General features: G+C 36.9%; 1 protein-coding gene across 1 annotated transcript; it reads right to left on the bottom strand.

Annotated features, from left to right (window-relative positions):
* Positions 1-2,046: 2,046 nt before the first annotated feature.
* eps8l3a (EPS8 signaling adaptor L3a) lies at positions 2,047-12,922 on the bottom strand. Its single transcript, XM_084733952.1, has 20 exons — positions 12,765-12,922; positions 12,031-12,117; positions 11,882-11,955; positions 11,724-11,788; positions 11,477-11,635; positions 9,647-9,808; positions 9,495-9,559; positions 9,272-9,396; positions 9,038-9,177; positions 8,123-8,228; positions 7,947-8,020; positions 7,748-7,822; positions 7,331-7,476; positions 6,013-6,187; positions 5,880-5,923; positions 5,692-5,788; positions 5,476-5,583; positions 4,899-4,987; positions 3,664-3,796; positions 2,047-3,537 (listed from the first exon to the last, which is right to left on the bottom strand). The coding sequence occupies exons 2-20, from the start codon at positions 12,093-12,095 to the stop codon at positions 3,526-3,528; spliced, it is 1,914 nt and encodes a 637-aa protein (XP_084590078.1). The 5' UTR covers positions 12,096-12,117; positions 12,765-12,922; the 3' UTR covers positions 2,047-3,525.
* Positions 12,923-15,484: the final 2,562 nt, after the last annotated feature.

Here is a 15,484-nt window from a genome sequence, read left to right as displayed (position 1 = left end):
CTGCAAATGAAACAACAAGTAAATGTCAAAAAGCATCTTGCTTTTGATGGTATATTTCTGAGAGATATACCGTAAAGGGGAAATGTGCACTGTAGATTTTACCCACAGCACAAATAAATGTGGATGAACTCAGCATCGTCCGATGAGAACGCCCTCACCGTTACCTCACTGTGGCCATGAAGATATGGACTGTCTGTCCCTCCACAGGGCCCTGATTTAACTCATTCCTTTCCCTGTGGACAAACTAGAGAGTCGTGAGAGGTTTTCCCCCCTTTGCATGCAGCACACTGTACATATGCACCAAGCCAAGACTTCACAGTGCCTTTTCATTTTCAGCTTTGGGCGCTGCATGCCCACTTTCTGTCTCTATCATGTCCAACAAGTATTGCATCTCTTTTCCTCAGTCATATACAGTAGGCCTCTATGCTGTTGCAATATCCACACCAATGGAACTGAAACCACCTAGCTGCATACTGTGTAAAATAACTTTTACAAACTCCAATTCAAAAGTTTGGACGCTGCATAAAACGTAAATAAAAACAGAATGCAATGATTTGCAAATTATTTTTGCCAACTTTTCTGGGCTCGAGAAGATACATTTCATCAGTCCATGAGGAAAATTGTGATGGGTCCACATTGGAAATCACAGGTGTCATGTCCTCTGTCCTAAATAGGAAAATAACCATCCAGATTGTTACCAGTGCAAAGTTCAAATGCCAGCATCAGTGCATGAGTGACTGTCACATCTGTGATGGTCCCATTAATGCTGAAAGGCACTGCACAAGGTTTTGGAGCTGCAGGATTTACAAATCATTGCATCCTGTTTTTATTTACACAGCATCCTAATTTTTTTTAACTTGGGGTTTGTAGTTTGACCTTCATTTGAGGAGGAAAGTTGATTTGTTTCTAGTTCTCTACTTCTAAGTGCTTTTTTTTGCATGCCTGCATGAATAATGATTGGCAGATGAGAGAATGAGTTGTAAAGCATCTTAACTAATTCAGGGCTGCCGACCAGCTTTTGAGTCATAAATCTGTTGCAGAGAGTAAACAGATTTCAACTCAGCATCGTTCACCATGTAGAAATGAGCAAACCATGCTGGGACATGGTTAAGACTGTTGCATGGTTCCTGTAGCATTTCCTTTTTAACTCGTTCCAAATCTGATGAAAGCTGGGATCACATTTTGTATCATGTTATCACATCCTGCCACCAGACAGACACGGTCCAACCTCCCATCAAACTGTGAGCATTCTTCTTCAACCTAGACGCTACTGTCCAGTAATATTTTATGAATCAGAAACTGTCAGCCTTTATTTGAATAACCAACTGTAATGTAATAGTATATATACATGTTTGCTTTATAGATGACTAGGATAAAAGATAAGGACCTGTCTTTGTTCAGAAAGAATACAGTAGCTTCTAAGTGTTCAAGGGATGCACTGGAGTCGTGTGCTGAACGTGGTGAAATTTGTGCGTTTGTTGGATTTCATTTATAAAGTGTATTTTTTTAAAGGCGATATAGTGATAAGAAATTTTATATTCACAGTATATTGATGTCAAGGTTTAATACGTGGTTTTGTTGCTGTTGATCATTGTGAATTGGCATTATGTCATGAAAATAGTTTTTCAATATGGTTTTATTGTTGTAGCCTTTTTAATTTGTTAATTGGACCCTTTAGTGTCTGTTCTGCCTATTTAATATTGCAGTTTTCTTTTTTCACACTTTGTTTTTCATTCTTCATTCTCAGTTCATTATTGTAGTACTGCACCCATGATAGATAGGCAATAGATGCCTGTTGTTTTACAGCCAAAAGTTCTCTCTAAAATCAGAAATCACACACGTAAAACACACACACAACCCTAGTTTTTACATTGCATCAATAAAGTTGGCTTTTTTTGGTCACAAAGATGTATTTCAAGCATTGATCTACCCTTGTCCTTATCTGTCTGATAGCATCAGTCCACAGACTGAAGCACAAAGTAAAGTCATGTCTAATTATTGCAGCCTCAATCAGTGCTGTTGGTCTTTTCTAGTTTAAATGTTTGAAACAACCATCTTACTGACTACTTTGTAACATTTTGTAAGGTAATTATGAGAATAAGTGTTGATGAGGAATTAAAGTTAGTCTGGACTGACCTGAACCTTTTTAATTTTAACTTGTTTACTGTATTTACAGTATGTCCACTTCTTTGTTTCATGTTGTCTCTTACTATCACCACAGAGTCACTTGTCTGTGCACTCACAATATACAGTAGCGCACCCTACCTCACAAATACTACTCTGTTAATTATTATGTTGCTGCTCTGTGTTCTCATCAACAGCAAGGCCACAACTAAAGATTATTCATACTATTGAATAATCTACTGGCAGTTTTCTGGATTAACTGATTAATTGTCTGGTCTGAAAAATACCAGAAAACAGCGATTCTCTGTAGTGAAAGAGGTGTTGATGTATTCAGATTGTTCAGTTTGTTAGGTCAACAGTCCCAAACCCAAAAATATTTACTTTTCTAACATAGATAACAAAGAAAAAAGCAACCAATTCTCACATTTGAGAGGCTTGAACCAGTAAATTTTGGTCATTTTTAAAATTATTGCAATTATTGCAGTTTCTGTCAATCAACTAATCGATTAATCCCAGTAAGTTACTGCACATAAGAAGTGATTCACAAGAGACAGAAGAGCTGAGACCATTTAAAGCTACTGTTGAATATTCACTGAGCAGTAACACAGTGATTATGTGGATGGCAACAGAAAAACATATGTTATCAAATATATACTACATTATACTATATTCATGGATTTATAGTAGAGTAAATTGTTTAACTCAATTTGATTTGATTTGATTGATCAATTTCTGTGTATTAACTTTACAGTGCATTAATTACAATTCTATTGCTCACACTCAGTATCTTTGTGTTCAGCTGATATTTTTCCTGAAGTATCTTTGTTTTTACACCGTCTCGTCACTCTTCTGACACCTTTCGATTTATATATATTTTTAAATTTTGCCTAATTTTTATGTCCATTGATCTGTAGCCATATTATTGCCTGAAATGGATTGCCAGTGTTAAACAGATGCTTCTGATAAGGTTCATGTGTAATGTCTGAACAATGAAATAAAGCATGTTTATTCACTAAATCTTTGTATGTGTGTCAGACTCAACTTTTATTTACAGGTTACATAATGACCACATTGATTAGGCTTTTAGTTCACCTCGTTTGTTGTTGCATAACTCAGATAATTACATGTTGTTAAGTACATAGCATTACATAACATTAGCATTGCATTACAATTGTCTGCTTCAGTTCACACTTGATCATATCATTATATTATTTGATACAATATTTGGCATGTTTCTTGTGAATGTGACAAAAGGTTTAAGAGCTGTAAACTTAATCTCACTTGTTATTGTTTAATATCATCTGAAAGCTTACAGTATTTGACCATTGGCGACTTGTTTTGGTTCATGATAATTTCTTCCTCTTCCTCTTTGATGTTCTCTTCCTGCATTGTCGGTCCCATTTAACTGCCAGCCTGCAGTGTTGAAGCACAAAACAGTCAGAGGTGTGTCTCTGTTTACACCAGCACTCATCACTGAAATGATAAATCTCCAGACGGACAGTGGAGACAAATGAAGCTGCACTGTGATCGGTCACTTACAGCCATGGCAGACTTGACCGCTTGTAACTGGAAGAAGACACGTCCCCCTTCCTCTGGACACACCGTCTTCAGTTCCTCTCTGGTCATCCCCAGGAGCATCGAGCCACTCAGCCCGCCCAGACACCGTACGGTGCTGCAAGTGATATATGGATCTGTCATTAATCGGGTTTCATTACAGTAAGAGAAACTGTAAAACTGTGAGTGCAGGTTTTTGAAGCTTTCCCTCGAGTTCATTTGGAACAACAATAAATGAAGTGGTCAAAATTAGCAGCAGAGGCAAATAAATCCTGCATTTGAAGTTCCAAAAACAATGAATCCTACATTTTTAGTTTGTAATACAGGCTTTCTGTCCAAAGGTTAATTCTCAAGTCCATACCAAGATAAGATAAAATAACCCTGATGGCATCAAATTAACTATGATATCATCAAGGTTATGATATAATCATTTTTTAAAATCAGGGTTTCCCTCTAGATCAACAGAAAACTATAAATATATAACTCAATTATTAGTATTTACATACAGTACTTTTTATAATTTTCTGTACCAGAAATTTTGTCATCTGTATTTGTATCTGTATCGTCTTCTGTATTTAATGTGATTTTCTGTTCTGTTGCATGGCTGCCATGGGGGGGGGGGGGGGGTCTCTTCTCTGATGAAAAATTGTAATTTGTGATGAAATTTGATTTGACTTTTGACTGTTTTCAGTTGAGTTCTACTGACATGGTAGTAAACTGAACTTCAAGGGCAAAGTTAGGAAGATTTGAATACTTAATACTATCAGTAAGTATAACATTTGTTTCAAGGCAGTGATGACAACAGCAAAAAATATTTTTAGGGTTTGAGTCCTGTGTGAAACTAATAGTTAGTGCTGACATATGAATAATAATATTATTTTCAGTTGCAGTTAGGTTAGAAGTGGTGTGTCTTTGCCTTGCAGGTGTAAAAACCCAGACTGGCTGTTCCACTCTACATGCTAATAGCATCTACCTTATTTTAATTAGTCAATTCAGTCAAAAATAGCCATAAATGCACCATTAAAAGCTGATCTAAGTTAATATATATTAGATTGTTCATAAATGTCCACATTAACATATAATAGAATATATTTTGGGTCAGCAGTGAGGCTCCATAGTTGTTAGTAGTTTTTTTTTTATCAAGACAAATGTATTAATCAAATCTAGCTTCCATTGGATTTATTAATTTAATGATAGATTTAATAACTGTAAGTACTTACATTTTACTAAAGCCCTTGTCTTCGAGCCAGGCTTTCACTTCTGCAGGCTTGGACTTTTTTGTCAGCACAGGAGGACCTGAAAGAATTTGCTGAGAAAACAGAATGATTAATTAAAGCATTATGATTTTACCTAACTGTGTAAATGGAACCTCGATACACTGATTACACCAGTGTTACCATCAGCCTTAGAGTTGTCATTTGTTTTGCAAATTATTCAGTTTAAATAAAACTTCTGAACATATTAAGTGAATTACACTTTGCATTTTGCAATCATTATGATCATATTTGCATTTTTCCACCGCGGTGACTTCCTCTCAGGTAAATGTCAGCCAAAAGGTCAAAATCACTGAGAGGTGACACGTGATTACACACAAGTATAATGTTTAAGTAGTAAGAGATGAATTTACTGAAGTACACATTAAAACAGTGACTGCATTCCCTCCAGTGGTTGAAAAGAAGCAATCTGAGCCTAAAATCCTGTTTTTCTGACAGTGAAATTACTGCTTTTCTTCACTGTCATCCATTGACTCTATACTGAATCTGAGTTTGATCGACCTTCAGTGTTAGTGACACCCACCTCGACGGGTTGCTCATCATTATTATCCCCCAGGACATTATTGGGTACAAATCCCTCCTCCCCTCTGCTGTTCCTCACTTTCCACCACTGCTTTGACATGTCCAGCAGCTGTGGGTGGACAAAGCAAAGAAGTTGTGCTGAAACAACTTAGCTGAAACAATGGAGTAAAGATAAAAATAAAAAAAAAAGAAGTGTGTTCATGTCTCTGTTACTCACCTGAACCATTTCTCCTTTTCTGACAGTGAGCTCTCTTTGGTTTCTTGCTATGAAGTCACACAAAACGTGCATATCCCGCAGTTTTGACTCACCTGACCTGAACAACACATCAAAGGGCATCAAAAACTGTTGAGTTATAGAACATTCACAATACGCTGAATTATAGTTTATTTACTTCATGTGTGTACCGTGATTTTTGTGAGGGAGCTGGTGGTCTCCACTTGTCTGAAGTCTGCACAGACAAATGTACATGGTCTTGTTATGTGTTTTTCTTCTTCATCTGTGTATCTGAGGTGGCGAATGTGTGATGCGAAGATTTACCTGGATGGGTGCAGATGTACGTGCAGGAGCAGGTGCACGTGCAGGTCGCGGACTGTCCCGTCTGCTCACAGGTTCACTGGGTATAGGTGTGTCAGACACCTCAGGGGGCTGCCAGCCATCAGAGAACTCCAGAGTGTATATTGGGATGTCCTCATCATCTTCTGGCCACTGAGTGCTGGTCATTTTTGTCAAAATAGTAATTGATTATGATCCTGACTCTTATGGGACACAACAATCTAACACATTTTACCAAAAAGCATTAGTCCAGTGGTTGAAGAAGTACTCAAATCCACTGATCAAGTACAAGTATCAATGCAACACTGTAAGAGTACTCAATTACAAGTAAAAATCTAGCATTCAAAATCTTAGGTAAAGATTTTTAAGTAACATCAGCAAAATAAACTAGTAGCAAAAGTGAAATTACTCATTCTACAGAAAACTGAAGTAGCAGAAGTAGCATTTTACTATTCTACCTGGTTTTGTTAAAGTTTTTGTACTACTTTATATCCAGTTAGAGAGTCGAGCCCAGCGATTCCCCTTTAAAGGGTCACATGATAAATCCTAGGGGTTTGAGATAATTAATGGGAGATGAAAGAAGATATGTTACACAAATTTATATTTGTTTTATTTAACTTTTGTCAGATGTGTGATATATATATATTTTTTAAATAATGGAAAGTTTTCCTTTTTGTGTCTGGCACAGCTATTTAAGCCACAGGGGAGATAAAGAAATTAGCCCTATATTAAAAAATAGCTTGCCTCTACATGCCTCTAAATGGTTAAATACTGTAGTTAATCGTTCCGTTTTAATTTTTTTTTTTTTTTTTTTTTACAGAGGTGTAGTAGTTTTAAAAAAACAGACAAAACAAAAGCTGGTGCCTTTTTTTAAAATTTTTTTTTGGCCCTGCCCTCAGACAGTCTGAGTCCACTGGCTCACAATCCCAGCTGCAGCAGCTGATTCTCTTCTAAGCGTTCAATTGGCTAATCTCATAAAGGGCGCCTTATTCAAGCTGCTTTAGCTTGCTTACCTTTGCTGCTTCCTGTGCAGCCCACCTCCTCCACCTCTGTCTGACATGACCAGTGTCTTTCCTGTTGTCCTGATGCTTTCTCTGTTCTGTACCCTACAGGGGGTCTTTGCTGCTGCTCTCCCTGCCTCAAGCTATCCTTGTATGCACGTGGAAGGGCCAAGCTGTACCACCAAATATAACTTACTGCAAATGGATATAAAAGTTTTCTTTGACTGCACTTCTTGAGGTGTAGTGGATAACAGTTACATTCTAGTCTCATGCTGATAACAGGACAGTGTCCAGTGTCCCACCTGGGGATGTTCCAGGGGTCTCCCAGAGACTGCCACAGCTGGTCTTCCTCTGTGGACGCCTCCTCACTCATCAGACGGATGGCAAGAGGCGTCAGCAATGGAGCCACAATGGTCGGTGGCAGATCATCAGGGCCATGAGATACCACCTGGTGAGGAAAAAACATAACTCACCCTGTTAACAAAAACTATTCACTATAAAAAGCATGCAGAAAATAAATGGGCTGAATTAATCATAGAAAACAGAACTGACAGACAAAACTCTTCATATTATACAAAGATCTATAATACAGCATGTGAGAATAATAATAAATTTTAAATACATTTTTAACAGAGTACAAATCTGTATAATGTCCACTGTACAGGTTACTAAAAATAACTATCAGAAATTATTTAAATTGAAGAGATTGAGTTACTTACGAATGATAATGTGGAGAAGAAGGAGTGAATGAATACAGGAACACTGGGATTATTAATCTTTCCATTCAGCTCCCCCTGTCAACATGAAAACACAACAATGAATAATACATAATACTGTTACACACACTGTACACTACAGAGGTAACAGGAACAACACCGACCATGATGATAATGTGTGAATGTAATTAAGGACACGTACCAGAAGGTTGAAACCGCATTTAATCTTATGGAGACACACTTCAAACTCTGGTACAGGAGGCATGCCTTCCATCACTGAAAAAAATAAAATAAAATAAAAACATAACGAAGCCGTCACAACTAGTGAAATTTACATTTATACTGTACACACATATATGTATATAAGCCTTCAATTACCTTTTCCCTTCTTCTTTTTCTTCTTTTTCTTTCCATTTTTAGCCACTACTGCAGCTATTTGTCCCATGAAGATTTCTATGTCATTGACAATGTGATTCAAGATATCCTGTTGAGAAAGGAGAATAAGAAAATCATTTACACGTTCTTCTTCTCTTAAATGTCACCACCCATATGGAAAAGACATTTTTTAAAACTCAAGAATTTCCAATTACCTCCAAAGGTAATTTGTTTATGACTCATCTATGACTCATACTATGATTAACACATGAAACTGGTCACTTTCATGCATTTTTCTCATACAACATAATTTAAAGAATTAAGTATGAATCAAGTAAATATAGAAGTATATTGTTTCTAAGTTCATGGCAAATGATGTTATCCATATATGTTTTGTATAATGTTTGTAGTTATTTGGAGGAGGCAAACCCACAAACCCTTTGCTGAGGACTCAGTCCTAACAGATAGTCCACATGCTCTACCAGATGAGGTACTGAGGACATCCCATGTTTAGTTCTCAGATAATATTTACCATTGTATCAGTTATACAAATAAATATTGTTATATTGTTTCAGTCCCATAGAAATACTGTACCTTTTTTTTTTTTGTATGTCTCATATTAGTGAAAATTTATATGTCGTTTAAGGTTTTTATATAGTACTTGCAAGATTTCGGTGCCACTAATGTTTGCCCAAGTCATACAAGTCAGATATTACACATATCTAGTATTATTGACTGTAGGTTTAACTGTTGTATAACTAACATGTTTGAGATGAAAGATATAAACATTTAATAAAATTGATCTATATCCTTTCCATGTGGGCATCTTGTTTAAAAGAAAACAAATCTGTCACAGGTTCTTGATGCATTAAATATAACTTTCACATGTCCTGTGTCTGAATACAAAAGGACACTCACTACATTCCTGTCCAGCTCTGTGTACAGCCGTGGAGGAGACACGGGTTCTTCCTCGATGGAGAAACGTTGCAGTGATGGTTCCTCCTCCATTTCCTCGGGTACAAACAGCTCAGGCTCGGAGATGGTATCCTCCTCCAGGCCTACATGTAGAAAGGAAACTGAGGGTTTGTACTGATTTGGACTCCATCACTGATAGTCTTTGCAGCAGTTGTATATCTAATTTCACAGACTCACCATAGTCAGGAGCCGTCCACAGGTGGACTGGGTCAGCTGCAGGCTTCTGCTCTTTAGGCTCAGGAGGTTTTGCAGCATTATGAATATTTCTCATTCCCTGATGTCCAGCTATAGGTCCTGCATTGCTACTTAAGCAAGTGTGAAAGGCATTTTGATGAAAAACATATTTAAATAATAGATATATAATAAAGTATCGGCTATTCTCACGACTTTAAATTCTTACCTGATGCTTGAATCTTCTTTCCTGCTTGAAAGTGCTTGTGAGAGATTCTTTTGTATATAGTCAGCCTGTAAAAGACAAAACAAATATTTACTCACTTGTTTCTTTCAAACAGCAGTTATGATAACAGCCATGTCAATCGGGTTTGTCCTCACCCTGACGTCGTCACACTGAAACATGAAGACAGTGGTGGTGGGTGTTCTCCTGGGCTGGACCATAGACCGGACTGACACTATGAGCAGCGATTTAAACGCTCCAGAGTCCAACACAGCCTTCAGCTCCACGATGTCACTGAGAGCCATGGACTCCAGCTCCACCTGAGAAAACACAACAGGTTTTTATACACGTTAACCACATCATAGACCTTTGCACAAACACACAAGTGACAAATTAAAGAAAAAAATCATCATGAAGGATCCTCAAGTTCAAGTTTATCCGTGAGGTAATCGCAGAAATAAATGCAACGAATTTCTTGTATCAAGGCACTCCCAATCTACAGACATGAAACTCAAATTAAAAAATACAATACAGTGCAAGATTGGTGTAAGATTACAGCATTATTAATTAAATAAATTATACTATATATTTATAGGGTTTGTCCAACATGAACCTCTAAAACAGCTTCAGTGCCCCTTGCACCGGATCTGAGAAATCTATGAACTCTATTAGATTTAGATTAGATTTTTAAAAAATCCCTTATTTAATAACAAAAATAACGTTTATAAAAACAAACACAAAAAGTCGTGCGAGAAAAAAATGATAAACAAAGAGCACATTCTCAAATCTATTGGTAGATTGTTTCAGTGTGTGGGTAATACTCAAAATCAGTTATTTCAGCAAATCCCCCCAAATGGCATGTGTTTTTATTCATGTGACAAAGGACCTCTAGTGGCTGTAGGAATTATGTCCATTGTGAACATAGGAGTGACGTTAGTGACTTCATCACATGAGACCACTGTTTGTTTCCTGTTTTTTAATCACAAGTCAGTGGTTTCTCTTTACCAAAACTAAGTCTATTCCCTAACCTTAACCATGTGGGTATTATTTTAACCATGATGACAAAAGTCCTTACACCTTCACTGAGTAATAATTTTAACCCAAACCACGATAATTAAACTTCTATGTGTTGTTCCCCGTTACAAACAAGATATTTTGTCATTTAATTTGGGGTATTTGCTGTTATATCTCTGCTTAACTTGATGATCTGAGCCCTGTCAACAATCATGTAAACTGCATTTCTGCCAGGGACCTAAAAACTCTAAAAACCTAAAATATGTAAATACAATCCAATTGACCATGGGACAAATTCTAAGACTATCAAACATGGAAGGGCCTTCCTTGGGTGAATAATGCTAAAATCCTTGGGTCCACTACTGTTGATGTGTCCTAAAAAAATGTATAATCAATTTCAGATATAGAGTGTCATATCGTCTGCATAGAGGTGGACACATATGCCACCTTTGAAGATAAAATTAATGGTAGGAAGTAAAGACAGAACAGAATGGGGCCTGGAACCAAACCTTGAGGTATACCAGAAGAACAGAAGTAGTCTTGACCTGTTAGGAAAGACCCGGTGGTGAGACCGGGTCATTGATTTGCAAGTCAAAAGTAAGTCTCTGCGCTCAAGATGTCAAGTATTTTCAATTCAAAAGGATCAAGTCCAAATGATGTCATTGGTTTTACAGTCCCATTCTTTTTTTGATTCTGTCAAGTCAAGCCTAAAGTCAGAATTTTTGTGACTGCAGTCCAAGTCACGTAACTCAAGTTCACACCTCTGATAAAGACCTAAACCAGTCTGCAGTGCAAAGTGTTGCTCCAAAATGTCTCAGGTGATCAGCTGAGTTGTGAGTGTGAAGGCTATAACATATCGCTCACATGTACTTTCATATTCATCTATTCAGTCGGTGAGGTCATCGTCATCCTGGAAGACTTCTCCCATCAGATTTGTATTCGTCACCTGTCAGTAGGTCTGATATGGTGCTTACCTTGGTTTCAATGTCTGTGAGCAGCAGTTTGGAGCCGCGCACCTCCAGCAGCATGCTCTGGCCCCACACTCGACCCATCCCGTCCAGCAGCTTCAACCTCTCCACACAGTCAGCGATGGTTCTCAAGTCCCTCCCATCCAGGTCACAAGTGAACAAGTGCTGCAGCGGAGAGGCATTAAAGCACAACATTAAACAAGGCATCATTCAGAATGGGTCATATTTGTATGGATGATGTTACGTATGATACCTCGACTCTGTACTGAAATTTGCTCAACATCTTGTTCATTGATACTGCATACTCCTTTCTTTGCACTGTTAAAACATAAACCATAGCACTGTATTATTTATAAGATTAAACTGCAGGTGTACCAGCTGATTATGTCAAGTATAGCAGTGTTGACTTACAGTAAATTGACTTCGCACTAGGCCTCGACAGATTTGATACCTGCGATGACACGTCATCCATGGTGGAGTAACCACTGTCACAACAGATACAAGCTATTTACAACATTGAACATAAGTATGAAAACCACATACAACTGTGAAATACATACTTGGACTGGATCGAATCTGCGTAGCTGCCGGTGTCATTGCCAAAGGGACTGTTGTTCCTGAACATCGTCAGGGCCGACCTAACACACCTGTAATATCATATGTGATATGAATGACATACACCATAAATTAGTAATGTGTGGTATGAGCTGACTCAGCCACCTGCATGTGAAATAAATTAATAAAAAAATTAATCATGTCCATTTATCTAGGTGTGCTTCTTATACCATCAGTCTTTATTCAAAGTTACATAATGTCCAGGATCTTTCTTGAAACAAAACCTTCTAAATTAATTTACGGGTCTTTGTTAATCATTACCTGATTCTATTTATAGCAACACAGCACTCTGATCTACCTGATAAGAATGTCATTATGGTGCTTTATAGAATATTTTAGGAATCTGCACATTTTAAAGACCAGTTTGGTGACTGTCTTATACCAAAAATGTAGATTAAACCATTCCAAATGTAATTGTGTAAATGCTCTGTTTGAATAGATTAAAACATATTTCAAACACAAATATAGTGTGAATGGTTAAGAACATTTTATGATAAATAAATCTTCTACTTGTTCTAGTCAGATTTGTTCTCACTGTAACGGATATAGATGATGTGGATTTTGTTTGATTTGTCTTAAATGAAACTCAAACACATGGAAACCCTTCACTACAGATCATTGACACAAATCATAAAAGACATCCATTTCATTGTGGAGATCGCATGTCAAAAGCTCTTACCTTTGATGTCCGGCAGTTAAAGGTTGTTGTTCCTTCCCCTTATGTTATGTACAGTACTGTTTAGTACAAATACAACACATACTTTAATCGTACACCTCCGTCAACGACATTATACACCCAAGATCTCCTCATAAACGGGAAGGACAAAGTCCAGTGTCAGTAGCTTTTGAGCTGACTCTGTTGTGGGTGTGAGATCTTTATTAGTGAGGCATCCCGTCTGAGCAAAGGTCACCAGATATGGAAGAAATCATCTTATGGAAAAGCTTGAAGGTTTCTGGGTCTATAAATGAGACCTTGTTTGCCCTACATGGTTTCTGCCATTTTTCCATCCTGCAGTGTAGTGGGATTATTTCTTCTTCCTTAGAAAAAATGAACAAACAAACAAACAAAGAAAAATAGTTTGCACCTACAAATGTGAATCCTACCACAGATAACTACCTACAACAAGTCAGACACATATTACAGTGAACTGACAACAGAACTGCAGAAAAAGAAGAGATACAGCAGTGTTCATTGCACTGTATGGATATTGCAGTGGTGGAAGACGGCCACAAGTACAAGTCATGCATTTATCCTTTTCTAGAAAAGTACACGAGTATTATCAGCTAAATGTACTTAAAGTGTCAGTTTTTGTAGTTTTAATTACTTAATATTAGGTAGTTTCACCCACTAATTCTCAACCCAGTGGTCAGGAGCCCTCTAAAGGGTCACAAAATTAATCTGAGGGGTGATGAGATTATTAAAGGGGGGAGGAAAGAAGCAAAAAAAAAAATCTGCTATATGGATCATTATTTAGATGTTTGGGATTTTTCTCCAAACTTGGTATTTTATTTTAATATTTGAGAGTTTTATGTTTTAGAACTATTTATTTAAATTAAACCCTTTGAGGAATTTAGAGGGGAAAATGTATATCTTTGTAAAGCTGCTGTTTTACTGTATTTTATTCAAATAAATAAAAATAAATCTACACCAGTGAAGTTAATCTCTATTCAACATTCAGTTTTAAATGCCATACTGTATGTGTCAGGCCAATACTAAAGAAATAACAGTTAGAGAAGACAGACGCAAATAGAAAATCTCACTGGTGTTGTCAAGCTGTAGCACTTCACATCTCACATGACAGAATTAAAGTGCAATCAAATAAGACGCCATATCTTCTGAATTACACTGCCGAACATTAACTTGAACGAATTCCTTAGTGATGTAATGAACACAGGAACACATAGATCACCTATTCATCATCCTATTGTGATGATAAGAGCTTGTTATCATCTATCAGACAACCGGCTAAATAACAACCCACACAAATCACAGCAATCCTGCCGGTTAAGCAGAAGTGGAAAGAACATCAAAGACTGTAGCTTCAGCAATTGAATAAAAGCAATTTTGAGATAGTTTCAGTGATATTCCCACTCTGCTACAAGTCAAAGGGAAATATTATCATATTAAAGACCAACCCCAAAGGCTAACCCATAATATGCATTTTCTTAAAAAAAAAAAAAAAAAAAAACTATGTATAGACTCATATAAACATAATCCTTCAAAATCATCACTTATGACCCACTAAAAGTGTGTAGTGGTGGCTGTACATGCAGAGACTCTGCCCTTTGCCTGTATTTTCAGTGGTGTATAACCCCTACCCAGTGCAGTGTTTTAAGGTTGGTATTTATAGGTATAAAAAAGTAGTGACCAATGGTCGCATCACATTCTCCATCTATTTCTTTTGCTTTCTACCTGTGAGAGCCACAAAAATTGATACACACACGTAAACACACACAGGCAGAGCAGACTGAGGATTACTTCAACGTTATTCCTAAAAACTCCAGTGCTGTGCAGAGGTGTGGGCGTTTTATTTGTGCTGTGAAATAATCAGATTATTTTAACAATTTCAAATCTTAATCTATAACTACAAAGAAAATATGCCATTTTGCATTAAACATAACCACCAAACAGTATGAAAAATTTTTTAAAATGAGCTCTACCATGTTCTACAACATTACAATTCTGCTCACATGTTAATACCTAAGAAACGCTTTTGATACTTAAAGTAAATTTTGCTAATGCTTATTTACTTTAAAGCAATATTTTTTATAATGTAGGATTTTCTCTTGTGATAGACTCTTGTGTTATTGTTACTTTTACATAATCAACATTACTTTACAGCCTAGTATCTCTAAAGTATAAAGAATATTTTGATATTCAGAGAATTAATCAGTTTGAATCATAACTTAAGTAAATATACAATTCTATAGCAAGTATGCAACTTTAATTTTGTCATCTGGAACAGGTAGTTTACTCAATAAACTCTAGAGTCAAAACTCTGATGAGCGGATGAACAGAGACTCATACTGTGTATCAGTCAGTCTAATGAGATATGCGGCAATTCTCGTCAAATGGATGGAAATTAAGTGAATAGCCCTAACAAACCAAACCACATCACTTTCAAGGTTCAGGACATCTTTTGAACCACATCACACAACACTGAACTCATCTAAGACCTGTTGCTGTTGAGCCAAACCACTGGAGGTCAGCAGTGTTGAGAGAGTGCGTTCAGAAGAGCTGCAGTTAAGTCAGAGTCACCAGTCAGTCAGCTGAAGAGAAAAAGACATGGAACTACAGTCAATATCTACCACTATGCAATGCTGATATATTTAATTCCTTTGGTAAATTAACAGTCTCACTTTGTTTGTAATCATTAAAGTAATCCATAAACTCAAATG

Source organism: Lutjanus erythropterus, chromosome 2, assembly GCF_056507025.1.
Source record: "Lutjanus erythropterus isolate fLutEry1 chromosome 2, fLutEry1.hap2, whole genome shotgun sequence".
Taxonomy (NCBI): Eukaryota; Metazoa; Chordata; class Actinopteri; order Lutjaniformes; family Lutjanidae; genus Lutjanus; species Lutjanus erythropterus.
This window is presented reverse-complemented; position numbering and strand designations above follow the sequence as displayed.